This window comes from Mastigoproctus giganteus, chromosome 12 (assembly GCF_048544385.1).
Source record: "Mastigoproctus giganteus isolate SK-2022 chromosome 12, ASM4854438v1, whole genome shotgun sequence".
Classification (NCBI taxonomy): Eukaryota; Metazoa; Arthropoda; class Arachnida; order Uropygi; family Thelyphonidae; genus Mastigoproctus; species Mastigoproctus giganteus.
In genome coordinates, this window is record NC_143586.1 from 28,114,752 (window position 1) to 28,137,079 (window position 22,328).

The 22,328-nt window shown below is 37.4% G+C and overlaps 1 protein-coding gene across 1 annotated transcript; it reads left to right on the forward strand.

Annotated features, from left to right (window-relative positions):
* The first annotated feature begins 568 nt into the window (after nucleotides 1–568).
* On the forward strand, nucleotides 569–10,916 carry LOC150076818 (uncharacterized). Its single transcript, XM_090385689.1, has 2 exons — nucleotides 569–743; nucleotides 10,174–10,916. Exons 1-2 carry the CDS (start codon nucleotides 569–571, stop codon nucleotides 10,914–10,916), a joined length of 918 nt encoding a protein of 305 aa, XP_090241815.1.
* Nucleotides 10,917–22,328: the final 11,412 nt, after the last annotated feature.

Below are 22,328 nucleotides of genomic sequence, written 5' to 3' on the forward strand. Positions count from 1 at the left end.
ACATTTTTAAATAAGTTAAACTTTCTGTTACAGTATTTTCCTTCATATTAAATTCTTTCATTTTGTAGTCTCATCTAAATACTAGTTTCTTAATACTATGTCCATCCTTCATTGCTAAGTATGGCAGTGGGAGTGAATATAGTACTCATGCCACCGACAGCATTCATTTCCATGCGCAATATCAGCTGGTATTACGGTTTACTAAGCATGACAGTGCACATGTATACCTCTGTAAAACTGTTATTCATTCATCTTTAATTTCATATCAGAGTTTTACGTAATCGGAATTTTTAAGTGCCCCTTTTAAAACCTTATACACCCTCAACGCAAAATGAAATAATCCTTCGATAATCATGCACGTGATTTCCCTGGAAACCAATTGCAGTATTACAAATTGGGTTAAGTTTTCCAGATAAACGTTGCTACTTATGCAAGTAACGTTGCGACAATTTAATACACAGCTTTTAAGTATTTTAATTAATGAAAATAGAAAGAAATATTTAGTCTTCTTTAATATTTGCACAAAGAGTAAATTGTTTACTTCACTAGACTAAAAAATTTCAAAATAATGAATGTATCAAGCAAAAATTTGTACTACACTATAAGAGCCATAACTAGATCAGAAATTCCAGTATTAGAAAAACAACTTAAACTTGCTGAACGTGTAATAGGAACAGCTGCTGAACTTGAAACCTGGCATAAAGTAGACCCTGATGGTATTTTTATTGCACATTCCGAGAAGGGTAAATATTTATATAATTAAGTTTATTTATTATTTTAATATTTATTTACGTTTTCAGTAAACCATTAAGATTATAATTAACCCTGACTTTCAAGTAAGCAATATACAATCCAATTAATTTTAAATTAAGTAATATTAAGAAATAATAATACCTATTAATGAGACTCGTGGCAGATAAGAGAAATCGATGGGATGCATATAAATTATCAGGTGACACAGAAGCCTATGGCAGATATAGGCTAGGCAGATGTAAGCTGGCAGGGTGCTTAATGATTTTGTAATAACTGAGAGCAAAGTGGAGGAGAAATTGTTGAAGTTAATATAAGAAAGGCACCTGGGGCGGACGGGATCTATCCAGTTATATTAAAGGAGGCAGCAAAGGAAGTAAGAAAACCTTTAGCCATAATTATGAGAGCATCTTTAGACTCAGGGGAGGTCCCCACAAACTAGAGATGTGCAAATGGATCCCCAATTCACAAAGGGGGATCGAAGGGTGACACGAGTAATTACAGACCGGTTAGTTTAACTTCTGTTCGGGGTAAAATAATGCAGTCACTGGTTGAAGATGTATTGCAGGATCATCTAGATAAGACTGCAGCAATAATTCAGACACAGCATGGGTTTGTTAAGGGAAAGTCTTGTTTGATAAATCTGATTGGATATTATGATGTGGTTACAAAGGAACTGGATGAAAAAAATAATTTTGATATCATATACTTGATATCAGGAAAGCTTTTGACACTGTTGCGCATGGAAGACTACTGTACAAATTTGAGCAGAATGGTATTAAGGGTAAGTTGCTAAAATGGATAAAAGGATGGTTGCGTCGGAGAAGATAGAGGGTGGTAATCAATGGGCGCTGCTCTTCGTGGACTAATGTTATTAGTGGAGTCGCACAAAATTCGGTGTTGGGTCCACTGTTGTTTTGTATATTTATTAATGATATTGATGAAGGTATATCAGGCTTAGTGTCGAAGTTTGCAGATGATACAAAGGTTGGCAGGGTTGTTCATGACAGTAATGGCAGTGTGCAACAGGATCTAGAAAATTTGGGCAGATGGGCTGAGAAGTGACAACTGAAGTTTAACATTGACAAATATGGAGCCGATCGGGCTTGCTGGGTGGTAAAGTGCCTGCCTGGCAACCCAAAGGTCCCGGGTTCGAATCCCGCCTCGGGCTTGGATCACAGTAAATGCAAAAACCTTTGGGAGGTGCATTTATGGCCACTGAAGCCGCATCGGCCAACAACTTACAAGAAGAAAAAAAAAGTGCTGCATATCGGTAGTCGTAACCCCAGAGGAACATACCAACTATGTAGTAATACACTTAGGGTGTTAGAAAATAAAAAAGACCTGGGAGTAATTGTGCAGTCAGATATGAAGTTTTCTGAGCAATACAGATAGGCTGCCAGAGCAGTTCATGGAGTTTTGTCAATGATATACAGGAATTTTGCTAGCAGGGAAAAGGAGATTGTTCCTCTGCATAAGGAAGTGGTCAGGTCACGCCTTGAGTAATGCGTACAGCTCTGTAGGCTTCATTTTAGGAAGGATGTAGATTTGGTTGAGTGTGTACAGAGAAGGGAAAAAAGATTGGTGAGGGAAATGAAGGGATCCTCTTACCAAGAGAGGCTTAAGTTCTGCAAATTGCAGCTACTGGAGACTAGGCACCTGTGAGATGATCTGATTGAGGTGTATAAGGCCTTGAATGGGTTGAGCATGCTGAATTCTGATGGGATTCTTCCACTTGTTCAGATTACGAACCTAAGGGGGCATAAATTAAAACTGAGGAAAGACAGCTGTAGATTAGATATACAGAACTTTGCGTTTAGCCAGCGGTGGTTAATTAGCATTAGCATTAGTAGAGACATATGATGCAAGAAAGCAAGCTTATGCAGCATCAGCCAGAAAAAAAAAAAAAAAAACACTTCCATTTCACCCCTCCGTTCGTTCGAAATACCTGTCCAGCTGAGCCTTAAATTTATTTAGGCTATCATCTTCCACAAGGGATGGCAGTCTGTTCCAAGAACCAACTACCCGCTGGCTAAAGGCAAATTTCCGCACATCTATCCTACATCTGTCTTTCCTCAATCTGAATTTATGCCCTCTCATGTGATTATTCTGAGCAAGAGGAAGAATCCCATCGGCATTGAGCATGCTCAAACCATTCAAGGCTCTTTATACACCTCTATCAGATCACCTCACCGGTCCCTAGTCTCCAGACACTGTAATTTGCAAAACTTAAGCCTTTCTTCGTAAGAGCAACCCTTTGTTCCATTCACTAATCTTGTTGTCCAGCAGCTCTACATCCTTCTTAAAATGAGGCCTCCAGACCTGTATACAGTACTCAAGGTGTGGCCTGACCATTGCCTTATACAAGGGAATAATCACCTTCCGTAGCCAAGTGGTCAAGAGCGGGAGTGCAGAAGCACACGCTCTTTGAGTAGACCGGGGTTCAAGCCCCTGACTGCTAAATAAGGTCGATCTGCCAACTCGTACTGGACCAGCGTGGCAGATTATGATCCATTTCCCTCAGCATGAATTGTTGAGGAGCTTCCATCCTGCAGTGGGTTGATAATGGCTGCAATTTACTTTACTTACTTTACTTATCCCTGCTAGAAAAATTCCTGTATATCATTGACAAGACACCATGAGCTACTCTTGCAGCCCGCCTGCACTGCTCAGAGAGCTGCATATCTGCCTGTACAATTACCACCAGGTCCTTTTCATTCTCTACCACTGTCAGTGTAGTACCACAGAGTTGATACGTTGCTCTGGGGTTGCTGTTTCCCATATGTAGTATTTTACATTTGTCAATGTTAAACTTCATTTGCCACCTCTCAGCCCATCTGCTCAACCTTTCCAGATCCTGTTGCAGCAGCATAGCGTCAGTAGTGTCTTTAACAACGCTGCCAACCTTTGTATCGTCTGCAAACTTGGATATTAAGCTTGATATACCATCATGAATATCATTTATAAATACAGAAAACAATAATGGACCCAACACTGAACCCTGAGGGACACCACTAATAACATTAGTCCACGATGAGCAGTGTCGATTGATTACCTACCACTCTCTGTCTTCTCCCCCTCAACCATCCCTTTATCCAAAGCAGCAATTTGCCTCCAATGCCACACTGCCTCAATTTGTGCAGCAGTCTTCCATGTGCAACAGTATCAAAAGCCTTTCTAAGATCCAAATATATAATATCAAAGTTATTCCCTGTATCCAGTTCATTTGTGACTGCATCATAGTATCCAATCAAATTGGTCAGGCAAGACTTTCCCTTAACAAAACCATGCTGTGTCTGAGCTATAACTGAAGTGTTGTCTAGATGATCCTGCAGTGCTTCTTTAACCAGTGCCTCCATTAATTTTCCTGGAACAGAAGTTAAACTCACAGGTCTATAATTACTTGTGTCAGCTTTTCATCCTCCTTTATGAATTGGGGTCACATTTGCACATCTCCAGTCTATGGGTACCTCCCCTGGGTCCAAGGAAGCTCTCAAAATTATGGCTAAGGGTTTGCTTACTTCCTTTGCTGCCTCCTTTAATATAACTGAATACGTCCCATCCACCCCAGGTGCCTTTCTTGTGTTTATCTTCAACTATTTCTCCTCCACTTTACTCTCAGTTATTACAAGATTATCTAGCTTACTGCCAGAGTTGAATACACTTCTGGCATTCTCCTCCCTAAATAACTCCTCATGTGTGAATGTCGATGCAAAATATTCATTTAGTTTGTTAGCTACCTGAGCAGGATCATAAACAGTTGAACCATCGATTATCAAGTGGACCAATCTGATTCATCCCCTTCCTTCTAGAGTTTACATAAGTAAAGAACTCTTTGCTGTTTTTCTTTGCATCCTTTGCCAAAGATTTCTCGTAATCTGCTTTCGCCTAACCTCCTTTGTAACTTGGTTACAGACCAGCTTATATCTATCATAGGCTTCTGTGTCACGTGTTAATTTATATATATCCCATGCATTTTTTTTCTCTGTCATATGGCTCATTAGTTCATCTGACATCCATTTCGGCCTAAACCTTGAACAATATTTCTTAGTTGGTAGGTAAAGCCTAGTAGCTTCGGAGATAAGTTCTTTGAATACTTGCTATTTTGAATTTTCTGTTGGTAACATCATCAGTTGGTCCCACTGTATAGAATTTAAATACTGTCTCAGACCATTGTAGTCGCCTTTACGAAAGCAAAAACCCTTCCCTTTACCCCTGATGATAGTTACCTCTTTGAGTAAATCCCACTTCAGCACACTGTGATCACTGCCACCTAGTGGTTCCTTTATCTGCAGATTCTTAATGCAGGGAGAATTACTATTGATAATCAGATCAAGAGTATTACTCCCTTTAGTTGCCTCACGAACATGCTGATGTAGAAAACAATCATCCAATAAATCCACAAAAGCCTTGCTAGCGTGTGAGTGACCAACCCACAAATTCCAGTCAATATCTGGTAAATTAAAATCCCCCATTATAAGATTCTCTGATTTACTGGCCCACTCTATTTCCCTGTACAGTTTCTTATTATACCCATCAGAGTCATTAGGCCTATAGCACACTCCTACTCTCAATTTTGATCTCCCAATGCTTATGTCACACCAAACTAACTCGACACTGAACTGTCCAGCGATGTCGACTGGCTTCACTTCCTTGGATTTTATGTGTTTCTTAACTAATAGCATAACTCCTCCTCCCTTCCTATCCTGTACAACCTTTCTATACATATTGTACTCCCCAAATTTCAGTTCTCCATTCATTATATCTGTGTGACCCGTCTCTGATATCCCAACAATATCTGCCTTTGATGTTTTGAGCAATACCTCAAATTTATTTACCAAACTCCTAGCATTGGTGAACACGCAACTATGCATGCAGCTGTTCCTATTCTTAGCTACCCTAACACAACCCATGTGTTTACTTGTACCGCAATGACTCCCAGCAGTCTCTGAAATATCCTGCATCTTGTTTCCCAGGCTGCTGCTCATTCCAATAGAAGCAGTGCAAAAATCACTTGCACCTCCGCCAGTGGCTACTGTTAATCTATTATTCCTTGTATCTCCTCAAGCTAGCAGTTTTCCGACCCACCTAACACTGCCTCGATAGCATCAGCAAATATTCTTGCACCCTTTCTAATTAAGTGTATCCCATCCCTGTAGAAGCAATCTCTCCTGTTAACAAGTACAGACCAGGCTGAAAAAAATTCTACCCCTTGAGCCTTGCACAATCTTTCCATTGCCGAATTGATCGACAAGGCTCTCATCATATACTCCCTCCTATCGTGTCTGGGCAGAATTGCAGACACTTTCAAATTCAACCCTAATTCGCGGCTTTTTTCAACAGTGACCTGTGGGATAAACTGACGATGTTACCAACAGTAAATTCTAAGTGGGAAGCATTCAAGGAATTAATCGTGAATGCTACTAAAAGTTTCATACCTATTAAGAAATACTGTTCAAGGTTTAGGCCTAAATGGTTATCTAATGAACTAATGAGACTCGTAACAGAGAAGAAAAATGCATGGGATGCATATAAATTATCAAGCGACTCAGAAGCCTATGGCAGATATAAGCTAGTCTGTAATCAGGTCACAATAGAGGTTAGGTAGGCGAAGGCAGATTACGAGAAATCCTTGGCAAAAGATGCCAAGAAAAACAGCAAGGATTTCTTTACTTATATAAACTCTAAAAGGAAGGGAATGAATCTGATTGGTCCACTTGACATCGATGGTTCGACTGTTGTTGATCCTGCTCAGATAGCAGACAAACTGAATGAGTATTTTGCATCTACATTCACACATGAGGAATTATTAAGGTTTGAAATGGCAGAAGGTTATCAAATTGTAGCAGGATACTTAATTATTTTATAATAACTGAGAGCAAAGTGGAAGAGAAATTGTTGAAGTTAAACATAAGAAAAGCACCTGGGGTGGATAGGATCTATCCAGTTATATTAAAGGAGGCGGCAAAGCAACTAAGCAAACCCTTAGCCATAATTATGAGAGCATCCTTGGACTCAGGGGAGGTTCCCACTGACTGGAGATGTGCAAATGTATCCCCAATTCACAAAGGGGGATCGAAGGGTGACACGAGTAATTATAGACCAGTTAGTTTAACTTCTGTTCCGGGTAAAATAATGGAGTCACTGTTTAAAGATGCATTGCAGGATCATCTAGACAAGACTGCAGCAATACGTCAGACACAGCATGGATTTGTTAAGGGAAAGTCTTGTCTGACAAATTTGATAGGATATTATGATGTGGTTACAAAGGAACTGGATGCAAAAAATAATTTTGATACCATATATTTGGATTTCAGGAAAGCTTTTGACACTGTTACGCATGGAAGACTATTGTACAAATTGGAGCAGAATAGTATTAAGGGTAAGTTGCTACAATCGATAAAAGGATGGTTAAGTGGGAGAAGACAGAGTTTGGTAATCAATGGGTGCTGCCCTTCGTGGACTAATGTTATTAGTGGAGTCCCACAGGGTTCGGTGTTAGGTCCACTGTTGTTTTGTATATTTATCAATGATATTGATGAAGGTATATCAGGCTTAATGTCGAAGTTTGCAGATGATGCAAAGGTTGGCAGGGTTGTTAATGACAGTAGTGGCAGTGTGCTACTGCAACAGGATCTAGATAATTTGGGCAGATGGGATAAGAAGTGGCAACTGAAGTTTAACCTTGACAAATGCAAAGTACTGCATATGGGTAGAAGTAACCCCAGAGAAACGTACCAACTGTGTGGTACTACACTTAAGGTGGTAGAAAATGAAAAAGACCTGGGAGTAATTGTGCAGTCAGATATGAAGTTTTCTGAGCAATGCAGACAGGCTGCTAGGGGAGGTCATGAGGTTTTGTCAATGATATATAGGAATTTTGCTAGCAGGGAGAAGGAGGTGATTGTCCCTCTGTATAAGGCAATGGTCAGGCCACGCCTTGAGCACTGCGTACAGGTCTGGAGGCCTCATTTTAGGAAGGATGTAGATTTACTTGAGCGTGTACAGAGAAGAACAACAAGATTGGTGAGGGGAATGAAGGGATCCTCTTACCAAGAGAGGCTTAAGTTCTGCAAATTGCAGTGGCTGGAGACTAGGCACCTGCGCAGTAATTTGATTGAAGTGTATAAGGCCTTGAATGGGTTGAGCACGCTGAATTCTAATGGGGTCCTTCCACTTGTTCAGATTACGAACCTAAGGGGGCATAAATTCAAATTAAGAAAAGACAGATGTAGAATAGATGTGCGGAAATTTGCCTTTTTAGCCAGCGGGTGGTTAATTGCTGGAACAAACTTCCATCTGTCGTTGTGGAAGTTGATAGGTTGAATAAATTTAAGGAGGAACTGGACAGGCATTTGGAGGGAATGGTGTGAATTTTTTTTTTTTTTTTTTTTTTGGCTGATGCTGCATAAGCTCATACAGTTGCTTTCTTGCATCACACGCTACTACTACTACTACTACTTGTTAAGTAATTCTGCCGGTCTCCTACTCTTAATATCATTTGTGCCAACGTGTACAACTATATCACCTTTTTTGCCCTTAAATGATGATATCCGCTCTACAACGTCATCAACCTTTGCCCCTGGTAGACATACCCTGGTTCTGTTCCACCTATCCTTTTTACAAAGCATGATTCCCATTTCTCTGACAATAGTCACCACAACTACTAGTTCCTGTGGGACCAGCGCATTCTGCCTTGGGGGTTGCCGCTGTGTTGCGTGATGACCAAGTGCAAGCTCTGGCGTTGATGTGGGCAACTGAGAGCTTGATGGGCCCCTCAATTTAGATCCTTCGAGGGCATTCACCCTGTCCTTCGAGCTCTCATATAGGCCATAACAACGCTGAGTTGTCGCCTGATTTCGTTACACTCCTTACATCGCGCACACACACAAAGACATCCCCCATGGCAATATCATGTCCAGTACTCGATTGTCCACAAACATCATGCATGCAGTGCATTTTAAAAGGCTGTGATTCAGACGGAAACTGCCCCCCCCTCAGTTCTCCCCTGAGCCACAACACTCCCATTAGCTTGAGCCTTTTGCTTTGCTGCTCTGGTTTGAGTCATGATTTCAATTTAATTTCAATAAAACTTCAAATTCAGTACAAAATTATAACCCTAAACTTGTATCCCAACACAGTTATAACGCTATAAATTTTTTTCAGTATCGAGTATTATCCACGATTTTCGTTTATATAACTTCGATATCAAGTTATGTATTAATTAATTATGTTATGTTTGTAATCTAAGTTGTTATATGTATTTAGTTAAAAGTACAATTTAATTGACAACGAAGTTTAACAAAATTAATAGATTTTACTGATTAATTGACAATATTATATTATATTATATACTATACTATACTATACTATACTAAGCTTACACTATCTAGTTCGGGAAATAACGTTGTGTCGTATAACAATGGCGGCAAGTTATGAATAAATTAACACTTAAGTATTAATTAACTTCCAAATCTCGCTGTATGAATTCAGAATAAACTAAGGATCCTGACAAGGTCTATAAGCTACTTATAGAAAAGAAAATTGCTGGAACAAACTTTCATTTGTCGTTGCGGAAGTTGATAGGTTAAATAAATTTAAGGAGGAACTGGACAAACATTTAGAGGGAACAGTTGTGTGAATTTTTTTTTTTTTTTTTTTTTTTTTGGCTGATGTTACATAAGCTTGCTTTCTTGCATCACATGCATCACTATTACTACTAATTCGAAAGTGTATATACAGTATAAAATTTAATAAATCACATATTGGGAAAAATATATAATAAAATCTATAACGTATGTTAATATATAATTAATAATTAAAATGCATTAATATTGAATATCAATAAAAATATTAGTGACATATTAATATATAAAAATTCATTAAAACAATTTTATTTTTTCATAAATTTTTGATATTTTAAAAATTTCCTTACACAAATGGCAGTGCTAATCTTCTCTGTAGTCTTCCAATTTTAATATATGTAAAAATTGAACTGTAAAGACGCCACCTATCGAGTATTTTTTGGCTGATATATCTTGTAAATATTAATTTAAAAAATTCGAATACGTAAATATTAATAAAAATATTTGTAAATATTACTTTTCAAGTATAATTAACTAAATTCGTTTATCAGTCGGGCAGTATCTGATATTTATACAAATATTAAACAATTTGTATAAAATTAATAATATTCTTTTTTTTAAATATAGTTTCTGCAATGAAATTAATCGTAATATAAACATGTTAAATTTATTATAAAATGTTTTTTATGTTTTTTACTACTCCATTAAAGAAAATTTGTAAAAAATTATTAGATCATAGAAAGAGTTTATTAACCACAGAAAGAGTTTTATCTCCTTAAACTTTGAAATACTACGTTGAATAAACATGATGGTTGACTTCATTTCTTGTATTTTCCAGATGGTATCATTGGTTGGTGTACTGGAATTATTCTCAGCGAAAGCCACGGTAATATTGGTATGGTATATGTAAAGCCAAGACATCGAGCTAATGGTATTGGTACCAAACTAGTTCACGAAGCTGTTAACCATTTACAGGGCCGAAACTTTGGACTAATTACTTCAGAAGATCTCATAGAATACTTCAAGAAGCATGCTGGTATCAACTACGTTTGCCCCTGGATATTTAGGGGATGTCGTATTCAAATGAAGGAGCAAGATGGATCGCCTGCAACCGATAGCAGAGATTTAAAGATCAGCCCAATAGATGAGAGCGTACTTCAGAAAGTGGTGGACTATGATAAATCAATTCATTGTTACGATCGGTCAAAAATATTAAAAGAAATGATAAAAGAATATCAATGTTTTTCCAAATTCTCACTAGATGGCAACACAGTTTGTGGGTATGGTTGTATCAAGCCCTTTCTTACCGGAGACTGGTTTGTTGTGCCTCTGTATGCAGACGATACTTACGTAGCCCAGTTTTTATTAAAACATTTAATGAACTGTATACCAGTCGCTGCTAGAGCCAAAGGAATTCGCCTTCAAGTCCCGGACTGCAATCTTGAAGCAATGAAATTTCTGGAGAGTGCCACTAATGTAACAACTACGTATTTAGGAAGGCAATGTTTCTTGACAAGGAGCTTAAACACAAATTGGAATAGAGTTTTTGCCGTTCATTCTGGAACGTTCTGCACAGAATAATTAGGTTGCAGTGGTTTGCACCATTGGGAAATTGTATTTTTATGGTATAATATAAAGTCGAAATAATTAATAATTGGGAGGGAACTGGCACAAAAATATCTGGGGAATATTTGTATTTGCACTTATTTCTGGCGACACTCGTTTATTGCATTTAAAATTTCCAGTTTAATTAATACTGTAGAATGTACAGTATTATTTCTGTATGTATTATTACTCTACGTATGTACAGTACTGTATGTATAGTCTAATTTCGTGTTGGTGTCATGTACCTTTTCTACTTTTATCTGTTCTGAAGGAACGAGTATTTATTAGCTATAAAGTTAAAATCGTTGTACAATGTTTACACATTAAAAATATTAATAGTATTTTCCATATGGTGCAAATAAGCCATAGGCGTTTGCTGCCCTGGACAAAAAAAAAAAAAAAACCTGGACAAATTATGTTCTATTTGAAAATCTCCCAAAAGAGTCGAAAAAGCAAGGAGGAAGTTATGTTCGCAAAACAGTGGTCGGTAACCTTTCAAAAGTAATTAGATCGCTTCCATCCTTCACAAATTTGTGTTCAATCCGGCGTGATCTTTCGTATATAAGAAGATATCGTTCATGTCTAAAAGTACATTCAATGGAATTTCACAGTGGGAACTGTCTTGGACTAGTGGCAGGTGGATTCCTGAAGAATATTGAAAATTGGCGAGGATTTCCAACAAATTTGTTATATCAATTACTGCGATACAGAGTAATTGATTTTTGGGACAAATTACCATCTAGTGTTGCGGAAGTGGGTACTTTGAATTATCTTAAGGGAGAATTAGATTATTAGGGAATTGGAAGCGAGTTATTTTTTTTTGACTGATGTTGTATAAACTTGGTTCCATCATTTACCAGCACTGCTACTAATAATAATAAGGGGAACGATAGCCCAGTGGTTGCCACAATCGTCGGACCCATTGAGTCTCGCCCTTGCGATAAGAATCGCGAAAGTTGCTTCATCGGACTTACCTCCCCAAGGGCGAAGTGATAGATGAGGCTAAAAGTGGCGCCATCTGGTGATCTTCCTAATAACTGACAGCCACCACTGGATGCAGTCCGAAGCTGTATAGGTCCACCTCCATAGCTGGATAAAGATTTCGAATAGAAGCATTGAACGTATTGCATCGAGTGTGGCACACTTGAGTTCAGCTCTTAGGTAGAGGGGCTGGTTCGAAAAGTCTGAGACTGACTTCCGAGGAAAACAGTGGAGATAGTGTCGCTATCCCCTGTGTGGTTACTACAGGGAAGGGCAAGACCGTCCAGCCGAACCAGCTGGAAGTGCTTCCTTCGCAACTGCATTAGCCACCACCCAAGAAAAAAGAGCCAACGCATGAAGTGGAGCATCGAAATGAATACGTTCATTAAGTGAAAATACTACGTAGTAACCAAGTTGGAGACCGATATGACAATGTACAGAACCAAACTACACAACAAGCAGTCAGAACGATTCCAGACAGTTCAGGTCACCGAAGAGCGATTAGCCGACCAGGGATGAACCATTGTCACAAAGAACCTAATAAGTCTTGCAGGATGTGCGACCAATTACAGTAATAATAATGACATATCGACTGAAGAAAAACTTTATCCCAGCTCTTAATTTTACTTCCTGCCACTTCCAAAATAAATCTCTAACCTCCTCTCTACCTTATCCAAAACCCAAGAAGTTTTGCCTCCAGTTTAAAACCAGAGTCGAAATTACATCTTGTTACATCAACAGTCCCAGCCAAACTCTCCTCTAACTTCTTAAAATCTCTCCAACAATTTCCTGAGACAAAACAAAAACAATGACTTTTCAAGAGATATCCCTTTCATCCAGCTAGTCAAGGATATTTAATCCATTCAACAACATGCAAATCCTCCATTCAAGGCAATAAAGTAAGGTTCCTGTACAGGCTTAATCGGAGTCTGGCCTTTTTAATTTAATAATTTCACTTTTTAAGTATTACAAAATGTGTTTGGGTGAATCAGTCATCTCTCCTGATGACTGATTCATCACGAAATTGATACACACCATCAGAGAATATTTATTTACTGTATTTTATAAATAGGAAAATCAGTGGCGCCATCCAGTGGCCAATATAACTATTAAAGAAATTGTTTCAACTTTTTTTTTTTTTTTTTTTTTTCAAAAATGCACACGTTGTCTGAATAATTTTGGCATTGGAATTGCATGGCATTGCATTGCATTGAAGAATTTTGGAATTGAATTGAACTGCATTAGCTCCAAATGTCCAGTTTTGAAATCCTCTTTTTATATTGAACGCTTACCGCTAATGGAAATTGGATTGATTCAGATAACTGTCTGGCCAGTTACGTGGATTAGTTATACTTTTAAATTCTGTTTGGTTGCTCGTATCACACGTTTTACCCAAGCACAATATATCACTAGGTTACCTGGAATGTCCTCTTCAAAACAACTTAAATATGTTGACTATCGATCATATGCAACAAGAATTATATCAGATGGAACAGAAACATAGGTATGGAGTTGTAAAGTAGATGATTCCAATATGTCTTCAATTTGTGGTTTATAGTTATTTATTTATAATAGGATCCTCCAGTAAGTATGGGATAAAAACAGCTGCACTTTTCTAATTGCGGAGATGATATAGAACTGAAATTACCTTTTTGTTGACAAAGAACTAAACCTTAGACATTTACTACAAACTAAGTTACAGCGTCAATGAGATGGTAAAGGATGCCATATTCTTGGGAATCTGGACAACAAACTAATCTCGGACAAACGAATCACTACCATTAGAAACAGGACAGAATCATTGTCATAGTTGGTCAACGTCCTCAAGTACCTTCCTCAGACCCTGATCCAGCCATTTCTCACTTGTGCTGTCCTTCATAAGAAACAACCAGTCAGAGAATGATAGTTGGTATTAATACACTTCTATTCCTGACTAGAGGACCGTCGTGGGTAGCAGGTAGGATCGCCGTCCTCCCCACATCGGGTGGAAAAGACCTGAGTTCGAGTCTCGTCGATGACCGGAGGAATTTTTATGGGCCTTTTTCACAATGTGGCTGAGTTAAGCGGTCTCAGGCGAGGAAAGCATGGGTTTTCCTCCGAGGAACTCAGGTTTTTCGTTTAGAATACAGAAAATCGACCACAGAACATGCAATTTAACAGACAGTATATACGGAGCAATATGGCCTTAGTCGCTGATTCCCCTAAAACCCTACTACAACAACATTGTGGCATGGACTCAATAAGGTATTAAAAAGCATGTCACTAGGATGCTGGTCTATATTGGTTCAGATCCTTCTCACAGTTGTTGCAAATTCAATGAGTGCGGATTCGTACTCCGAAGACCTCTTTCCACCTTTTGGACTGAGATCTGATGACTGGAAAGGTCACTGCAGTAAGCTGAATTCGCTCTATACAGTTCTGACTTTGATAGGATTCATCGTCATTGATAGGATTCGAACTCCGGTCTCTTCCATTTGGTGTGGGGTGGATGGCAATTCTATCATCTCTGCTACTGACGAGGGCTCACGAAAAGGGTAGCTGTATCTAACATACTGCTCCCTCAGTGTATTTCTTAATGATTCTGGTGTCTAATGGTGTATATGTAAGATCATCATGACTGGGTTCCCACTGTGCCATCTCTCATTTCTGCCAATGTGTGGAGTATTATGGCGTTGCTTAACGGTAGTAATATGACTGTTTTTAGAATGGTGTTTCGGAAGACAGGGTCCAGTTGTCGAATCCAAACCAACTTGACTGCGAATATTTATAAATCTCCATGAAGAATAATATTTTATAACTTTTCATAAGTTCTAGAAACAGTAGGAACGCAACCATTACGCAGATTTTTAAGGTGAATGTGTTAATCGCATTGGGTAAAAGGATTGAATGTAATAACTCTTTTACAAGGAAGGAACTAATCCTTCCACTACCTTCTTCGTATTCAACACGCCATAACAGTAATGTCAGAAATGTCAGCCTTAGTCAGATCTCAATTTCAATAAAAATAAGAATGAATTTTCAATACAAAATGTCTTGCTAGTTAAATAAAATTTGCCAAGGCAGGTACTCTTCAAGAAAGGCGCTACTTCCGAAATTTTATTTACTTTAGCAAGACAGGAGATATAAAACTCTGCAGTTTTCATTGCTTTATAATAATTAATCAGTTATTTAATCAATTACTTGATTCATATTCGGTGTTTTTAGCTGTAGTTTTGTATAATAAGACGCTCGTCAATGATGTGGTCTACGCCCATGATGAGCGTCTATCTCATCTAGTAACAAAAAGTCAACGGCCATTACGGGTACGTGTGCTCACTGTGAGACACAAGAAACTGTGCCTTGCATGGGCACGTCAGCACCAACACCGGACTGCCAACGTGTGGAAATCTGTCACCCAGTCTGATGTATCGCGTTTCCAACTCTATAATGCTGATGGGTGTATCAGCATTTAGAGAGAAAGCAACATGAGGTCATGGCACCTGGATGCAGGGTTGATGTTCGGCAGGCTGCAGGTAGTGTTGCGGTAGTTTGGGGACTGTTTTCATGCCATGTCTGGGTCCTCTGATCAAGGGATCGATGGAAAAGCCAATTTCTATCGTCGCTGACCAAATACACATCTTCATGATGACAATGTATCCAGACAACCCCGGTGTCTATCAATAAGACAACACTCCATGCTACAAGGCCCGGGAGCTTTTTTTTTTTTTTTTTTTTTTTTTTATGAAAACTCCAAACACGAGAGGTATTAGAACCTATAGTCCTTAGTACCGTGCATGGGTTGAAGGTGTGAGAAGTTGAAAGAAGATACTTGTTGATATTAGATTTGAATTTCTGTAGATTTAAATTTTCCGAAAATACGTATGAAGGGAAGTTATTCCAGAAAACGGAAGTTGAATAAATGAGGAAGAAGAGAAGTTGCACAGTAAAAGGATGTTGACTGGTTGTGGCATGCGTTCGGAGTGGTTTGGAAGAAAGAGAGCGAGAATTATAGAAATCAATTCATAAGAACAGTGCCCATGGAAGTATCTATAGAAAAGGCATACGATAGAAACTGAACGTCTATGAGACAGAGAGTGGAGAGTCTGTTAGAATGAGTCATTAATTAACCTAATTGTCTTCTTTTGAATGGAATCTAGAAGCCATGTGGGAACAATATTCCATGGTAGAGCGGATTTGCGATTTGTACAGAATGAACAGCTGTTTGAAAGAAAAGTAATGCCGAGAGCGAAAGAATCCCAGTTTTTTAGATGCAGAGGAAGCAATATTTTTAATGTTCTTATGCCAAGAGAGATTAAAAGTCAGGGTAATCCCTAATAGAGATATATGATCAGAGTGTCATTGAAGATAAGCATAGGAGCAGAAGAATTCTTTTTACAAGATATAAGAAAGGACTGAGTTGTAGAAGGATTGAAATCAACTAAGTTATCTCTGCCCCAATGGAGAATTACCTGGTTGCTAACTGGTTTCAGGAACACGACAATGAATTCTGCGTCTTCTAATGGCCGCCTTACTCAGCCGATCTAAACCCAATTGAACATGTTTGGGACCTGGAAAAGGATATTCGATGTTACGATCATCCGCCTGACAATATTACTGGGACACATTGCTTAAGCACACCACAGGACACACTGCAACATCTTGTGGAGTCCATGTCATGACGTGTATGCGCTTTCAGCATACGCTCCACAAGGTTTTAAGGGCAAATGGTGGTCCCTCACGAGGTATTAGGTTCATGATTCTGATGCAATGCTTATATATATATTTATATATATTTTTTTTTTAAATTGTTTCTTAGTTTCTGAGAATGTTATCAAGAACGTGATTTATTCCTGTTTATTGCTGGCATAAACAAACTTAGAAATCCAAGGTAAATCTAAGTTCGGGAGTAAAATAATTACCGGATAAAAGCTAACAAGTATGGGGATAGGATTAAGATCCATCCCATTAAACCCAAAATATTAATAATCATCGATGAGCTGAATATTTACAGGCCATTTAAAAATAATAAAGAATATATATCTATATCGGCAATAAAATATGGCTTTCCTTTCCTTGTACCTTAGAAATAAATTCATTTTCATTGAAGGTTACTCTAGAATTTAGCAGAAAATTTCTTCTCATGCTTGTTTTTTTAAATAAAAAAAAAAGAATTCTTTTCTTCCAAATGAATTAGAAATGACTCTGGTACGTCTTCGTTATTAAAAAAAATGGAACATTGCTTCTAATAATTTTATGATGGTCAGACTTTTAATGTTTTAAACCAGAACCCTTAAAATTTAGCATCTTTCCCTCCTCATATACACTGCTCTACCAGTAATGTATGGACACCTGCACATCAATAAATAATCCATGTTTTCATCAAAACAAAAACGTAGTTGAAACCTTTAGCCTCTAATTTCGCTGGAGTACTCTCCATCAGTTTTTTGTTAATGCCCTCTGACATTTTCCGACATTTGGCCTTCAAAGCGGCAACCATTCCAGCTCGGCGTTTTGGCCAGTCTCTCCTCACACGTGCCCGACTTTCCAATTCATCTTAGAGGTCCGCTCTAAGATTGAGATTAACGCTCTGGGCTGGCCAGTCCAACATTAAGACGCTCATGTCCTCAAACCAATCCATCACATCACAAGCAGTATGACATGGTGTGTTGTCCTCTTGATGCAGGTATGGGTGTCCTGATTTTAATGGTAGGGTAGTGTATCTAACTCTAAATCACCATACCTACAATGTTCTTCCTCATTGGCTGAAATCACTTAATGTGTCTAACTTCTGTGGTATCATTCCTCCACGAAAGCAGAAGAAATAAATTGGCTACGTCTTTTTGATATGCACAACAATATACACTTTATTAAACTAGAGCATTATATTTATTATATACATAAATATATTGGTATAATCCTCTATACCATAACAGGTATTGGGACACTGCCATTAGCGTATGCAATTATCTTTTATTCTCTCATATATTAAGTAAATCAGAAAAATCCTTTCACTCTACGTACAAATCGCGAAAGGGTGAAATGGGAAATTTCCTCGAAATCATTCTTATGTTTGAAAGGTGGCATTCTTTTAAATCTTAATTGAAAGATAAACATCAAGAAATGTAAGATTCTTTAATATTTCAAATATAACTCACAAAGAAGCAAAGATAATCTAAATTGTGATAAATAATTCATTGTGAAGATTGTTTAAATTGAGTAGAAGCTAGTATAATTGTATATCATTAAATCAAAATTAGGAAGTTAAGGTCTATATATAGTTGACATCTCAGAAAACGAACTAGGGACAAGGTGAACGTAAGCAGACAACCACGCTTCAAAACACATCGATCCACCTACACTACGAAAAACATACCAAATATACCAATGGAAGACCGGAAATAGTAATCTATTTAGCGGTTTGTTCTTCCTAAGGAACACCTGAAGAATATCATAATGTCTTCCCTTAAATCCCAGAATTGGTCCACTACAACAGGACATGACAAAATACTTTTTCTTCGTATTCGCAAATCATTTGGTTTTCTTGAACTACAACCAGATTTCTTACGATTAATCTCAGTAACACAGACTTACACCCAGGACTGCAATTTACTAATAATAATTTTATTACAAATACGTTTTCTTTCCAATCCTAGAAAACACAGATATTGCATCAGTTGCACAATACATTATTCCTCTACTATATTTCCTTTATTATGTTCTAAGAATAAGTAAACATATAGATGTGGATGTCATCATACAATACCATTGGTCTGTACCACGTTGGTAACCCCAAGATACAAGTATCCTTGTACAGTTGACATTCAACCCACAAAGTGTATTTGAGTCCATAATGGTAGCTAAGATGGAAAACTACTGAAATATGACTAGGAGAGGCACTCAAATATGGGTTGGAAGAACAAGACCCGTATGAGTAGTTTGGAGCAACGTTTATTAACTTCTAAATTAGCCTAAGGCTTCTGGCTAAAGGAAACCACTCATAATGTATCACTTGTACAGTTTTAAAACACATCCATATCGAGATAACTCTGAATAATAGCTATACAGCTGAAATATAATCGCACCAGGAAGCTACAGGATGAATCTTGTGATTTCAATTCCTTGGATTTTTCCAAAGGAATAAAAAATCTGATAAACAGTGACTTGAGCTAGCGGCTAGAATTCACAGTTTCATTGACTCCAGACGTGATCACTGATTTACTACAGTTAGAAATGTCAGAAAGGGGATAAAAGTATTTTTAAAAATCACATGTAGTACATAAGGTGTCTCAGTACCTGATGTAGTATAGCACATTAATATATCTGATTATATAACGTTCGATAAGGCTGTTGAATAAAGATCTATGGAGACAATTAAAATATCGAATAGATCTATACAGAAATATATTGTTCTTTTTTTTTCACATGTACGACTAGATATATGTAAATACACACAACTACACATTGATTCAAACTGTTATGCACAGTTTTAATCCAGGAAGGAAGTAGCCATTTATATACATTACATTATCGACGAAAAAAAGATATTTTAACCCTGAGATAATACTGAACTTCAAGAGCCAGTGAGCTATAAACGTAAGATTTTTTTCCCTATTTGCTTTTTGTAACAAAGGTAGCATGCCAATTTGTAGTTAACTCACCAAAATAATTTAAATGTAATCTAAACTTGCGGCAAAAAAGCAATGAGAATGAATTTAAAAAATATATCTAACGCTCTAGGAGAGGGCGCTAAAGAAGCATAGAAGTGGACCTTGACAGTCCCACCAAAGTCAGAAACCAAAGAATAGAAAAAGGGATCAACATTAAGTTTTGGGTGAAGCCTGAGAAAAATCCCACTGAAATACGCAAAATGTTAAGAACAGCTTTTGGGGGATGAGGCATTGTCCCAAGCATAAACATCTAGATGGTTTAAGCGTTTTAAAGAGAGAAATTTACGTAATTTACTAGCAAGTGACCTCCGATTAACACTGAAAATGCTATCTTTTTATCCTCAATAGTATCCCCACATGTGGCATCTTTACCTTGTTGTGCTGGTGGGGCTTCCGTGTCTCAATGATCTGCAGAGCTATGCTGGTGGTAGCTTGCTACCAGTAGGGCCTCCCAAGCCAGAAAGGTTTGTAGCCAGATACCAGATGAAAAAAGATACCCTAGTCCTCCCGGTTGGGAGTTGATGCAATGGGCCGGCTCCCTGTTCATCATAAAACATTTTTGCAATGCTAAAAGACCTAACAGGAAAAGAATCGAACAGACGAATTGGAATCGAAATGGCAAACGGAAAAGGACTATGAATTTGGATGCTGAAAATGCTATCAAATAAGTTAAATGTGAATACAGAATCAATAAAGTGCATAATTACCAATTTGGGGATAAAATAAATTTGTACGAAGTTTGTTCCACTCTGTTTTGCATGATGAGGAAACACTCAGACGATTGGCTGCTTGTAAAAATTTTTTTACACTGAACTTGGTTTCCTAAACAGCCTTAGACTCCAGACTTCTTTTTTCTGTTTCTCAAGTTGAAATAGAGATTGAAAGGCGGTCGATTTAATACTGTTTAAGACATTCATAAGATTTACAGCAGAACTAAATACCATCACAGCAGACTAGTTTTCTCAATCTTTTCAGAGTTAGTATAACCGCTGTAACACGTATATTCGGTTCTTTGGGGATTATTTTGAGGGACACGAGTAAGAAAATATTTTTTCTTATCCATATTTTGCCTTATTTGAATTCGCTCTCATTACTTTTTTTTTTTTGCTGCATCGTGTATATAACCAATGAAATAAAGTGGTAATGAGCAAATACCGAGTTTGGACTGGATAATAATGGAAGAAGTTACGATTTACGTGTAACATTCAAATTATGGACGATAGTGGAGCATAAAATATAAACTTGACACGTTTCAGTAGCTGCACCTTTATCACGTATTTTTAGTATTGCACTAGACAATTAAAAATGTGCATAACAATTTTTCACATTCAACAAGAGTGCTGAGAGATTTTACCCATTATACTACAGGGTGTCTTATAAATAACATCACCACTTAAACGAACACCTGGAAGTGCAATACGACAGCATTTTTCAGTAGAAATGAAAGACTCAGTTCATTGGCTTTTATACATCACTTTCCTTTCTTTGAAACAGCTCAAAAAGAAGCATGATTATTTATTAAACACCCCTATATATACAAAGTATACATAAATATACAGACACATGATGCATTTGCATATATACACTATATACTGTGATATGTAAAGCGATATATAGACCTAAGTTAAGATGAGGAAAAGCATTATTTATCTTAGTGAAATAGAATGGAATAGAACGAAGAAATAAGTGCGATGTATATCGCTAATTGATGAAATCATCGTGACACACAGACTCAAATCTTGAATATTCACCAAAGAGCAGACCAAACCCACTATTGTCAAAGTAAATCAATCAATAAGCTTTAGTAATCCACAATTAATTTGGATATTGGGACCATTGTGAATTTATTCCAGTGAGCAATAATATAGACTGCTCAAAGTATCTCAAGGATAAAGTAAGTAGGTAACTAAAAGTACTCCTTAATAGCTTCCGACTGAGTCCTGTTAAATCCAAATGAGGGATATAAAAATGTGTTTACTCTAAAGATGAAAATTGGTTTCTGCTATTACCTAAGATTAAAATCTCAATTCCCTTAAATCTACTGTCGCATTAATGTTATTATAAGCTAACTCCAAAGGACTTGAATATAACATGGTGATAAATCCTACGGTGGAAGTATGGCACTTTAATATGCATTCGAATTTCTGTTTGACAAAGTTTACCATTCCAGGTACAAACTATATGTTAATCTTGTTTAGTGTTTTACGATAATCATGGATTGAGGGAGGGCAAATGTAAATCTCAATAGGTCATTGCTGTACACAGTAGAAGATTGTGTACCATTCTGAAATATGTTGGTGAATTCCTCGATGTTTCTCAGACGTAGCGCGTTATTTCTTCAAAGAAGGATTCCTTGGTAAATCTACTGGCTCTTTAGGAAATTATATGCTAACAGAATGGACGGCTAACTTTATTACAATAAGTACTTTAGCATAAAAATTAAATTTTCCTTGGCCAGACAACTAGGTATCCTTCCTATTCTGTTCGCTGTACGAAGAAACTATATGACAATACAGTACTCCATCTTAAAAGCTTTAACATTACTTTCTAAATAAGGCTTATTCATAGTATTGCTTTTGACTAAACAGAATAGGGTATTTTGAAATACTTAATCTCGATCATGGTTAACTAGAACGGTTTGTAAGATGTAGAAGGCCCTTTATCTAGTCAAACAAGAAATCCCTCGTCACTAACGTATAAAATGCATTAGTAAAAATAATATACAAAACGTATTTCGTGAAGTTACTTATACAATATGACC

Coding starts and splice junctions, on each gene's coding strand:
- LOC150076818 (XM_090385689.1), top strand. CDS start 569: ATGAATGTATCAAGCAAAAATTTGTACTACACTATAAGAGCCATAACT. Junction 744..10,173: donor TATTGCACATTCCGAGAAGG/GTAAATATTTAT, acceptor TGTATTTTCCAG/ATGGTATCATTGGTTGGTGT.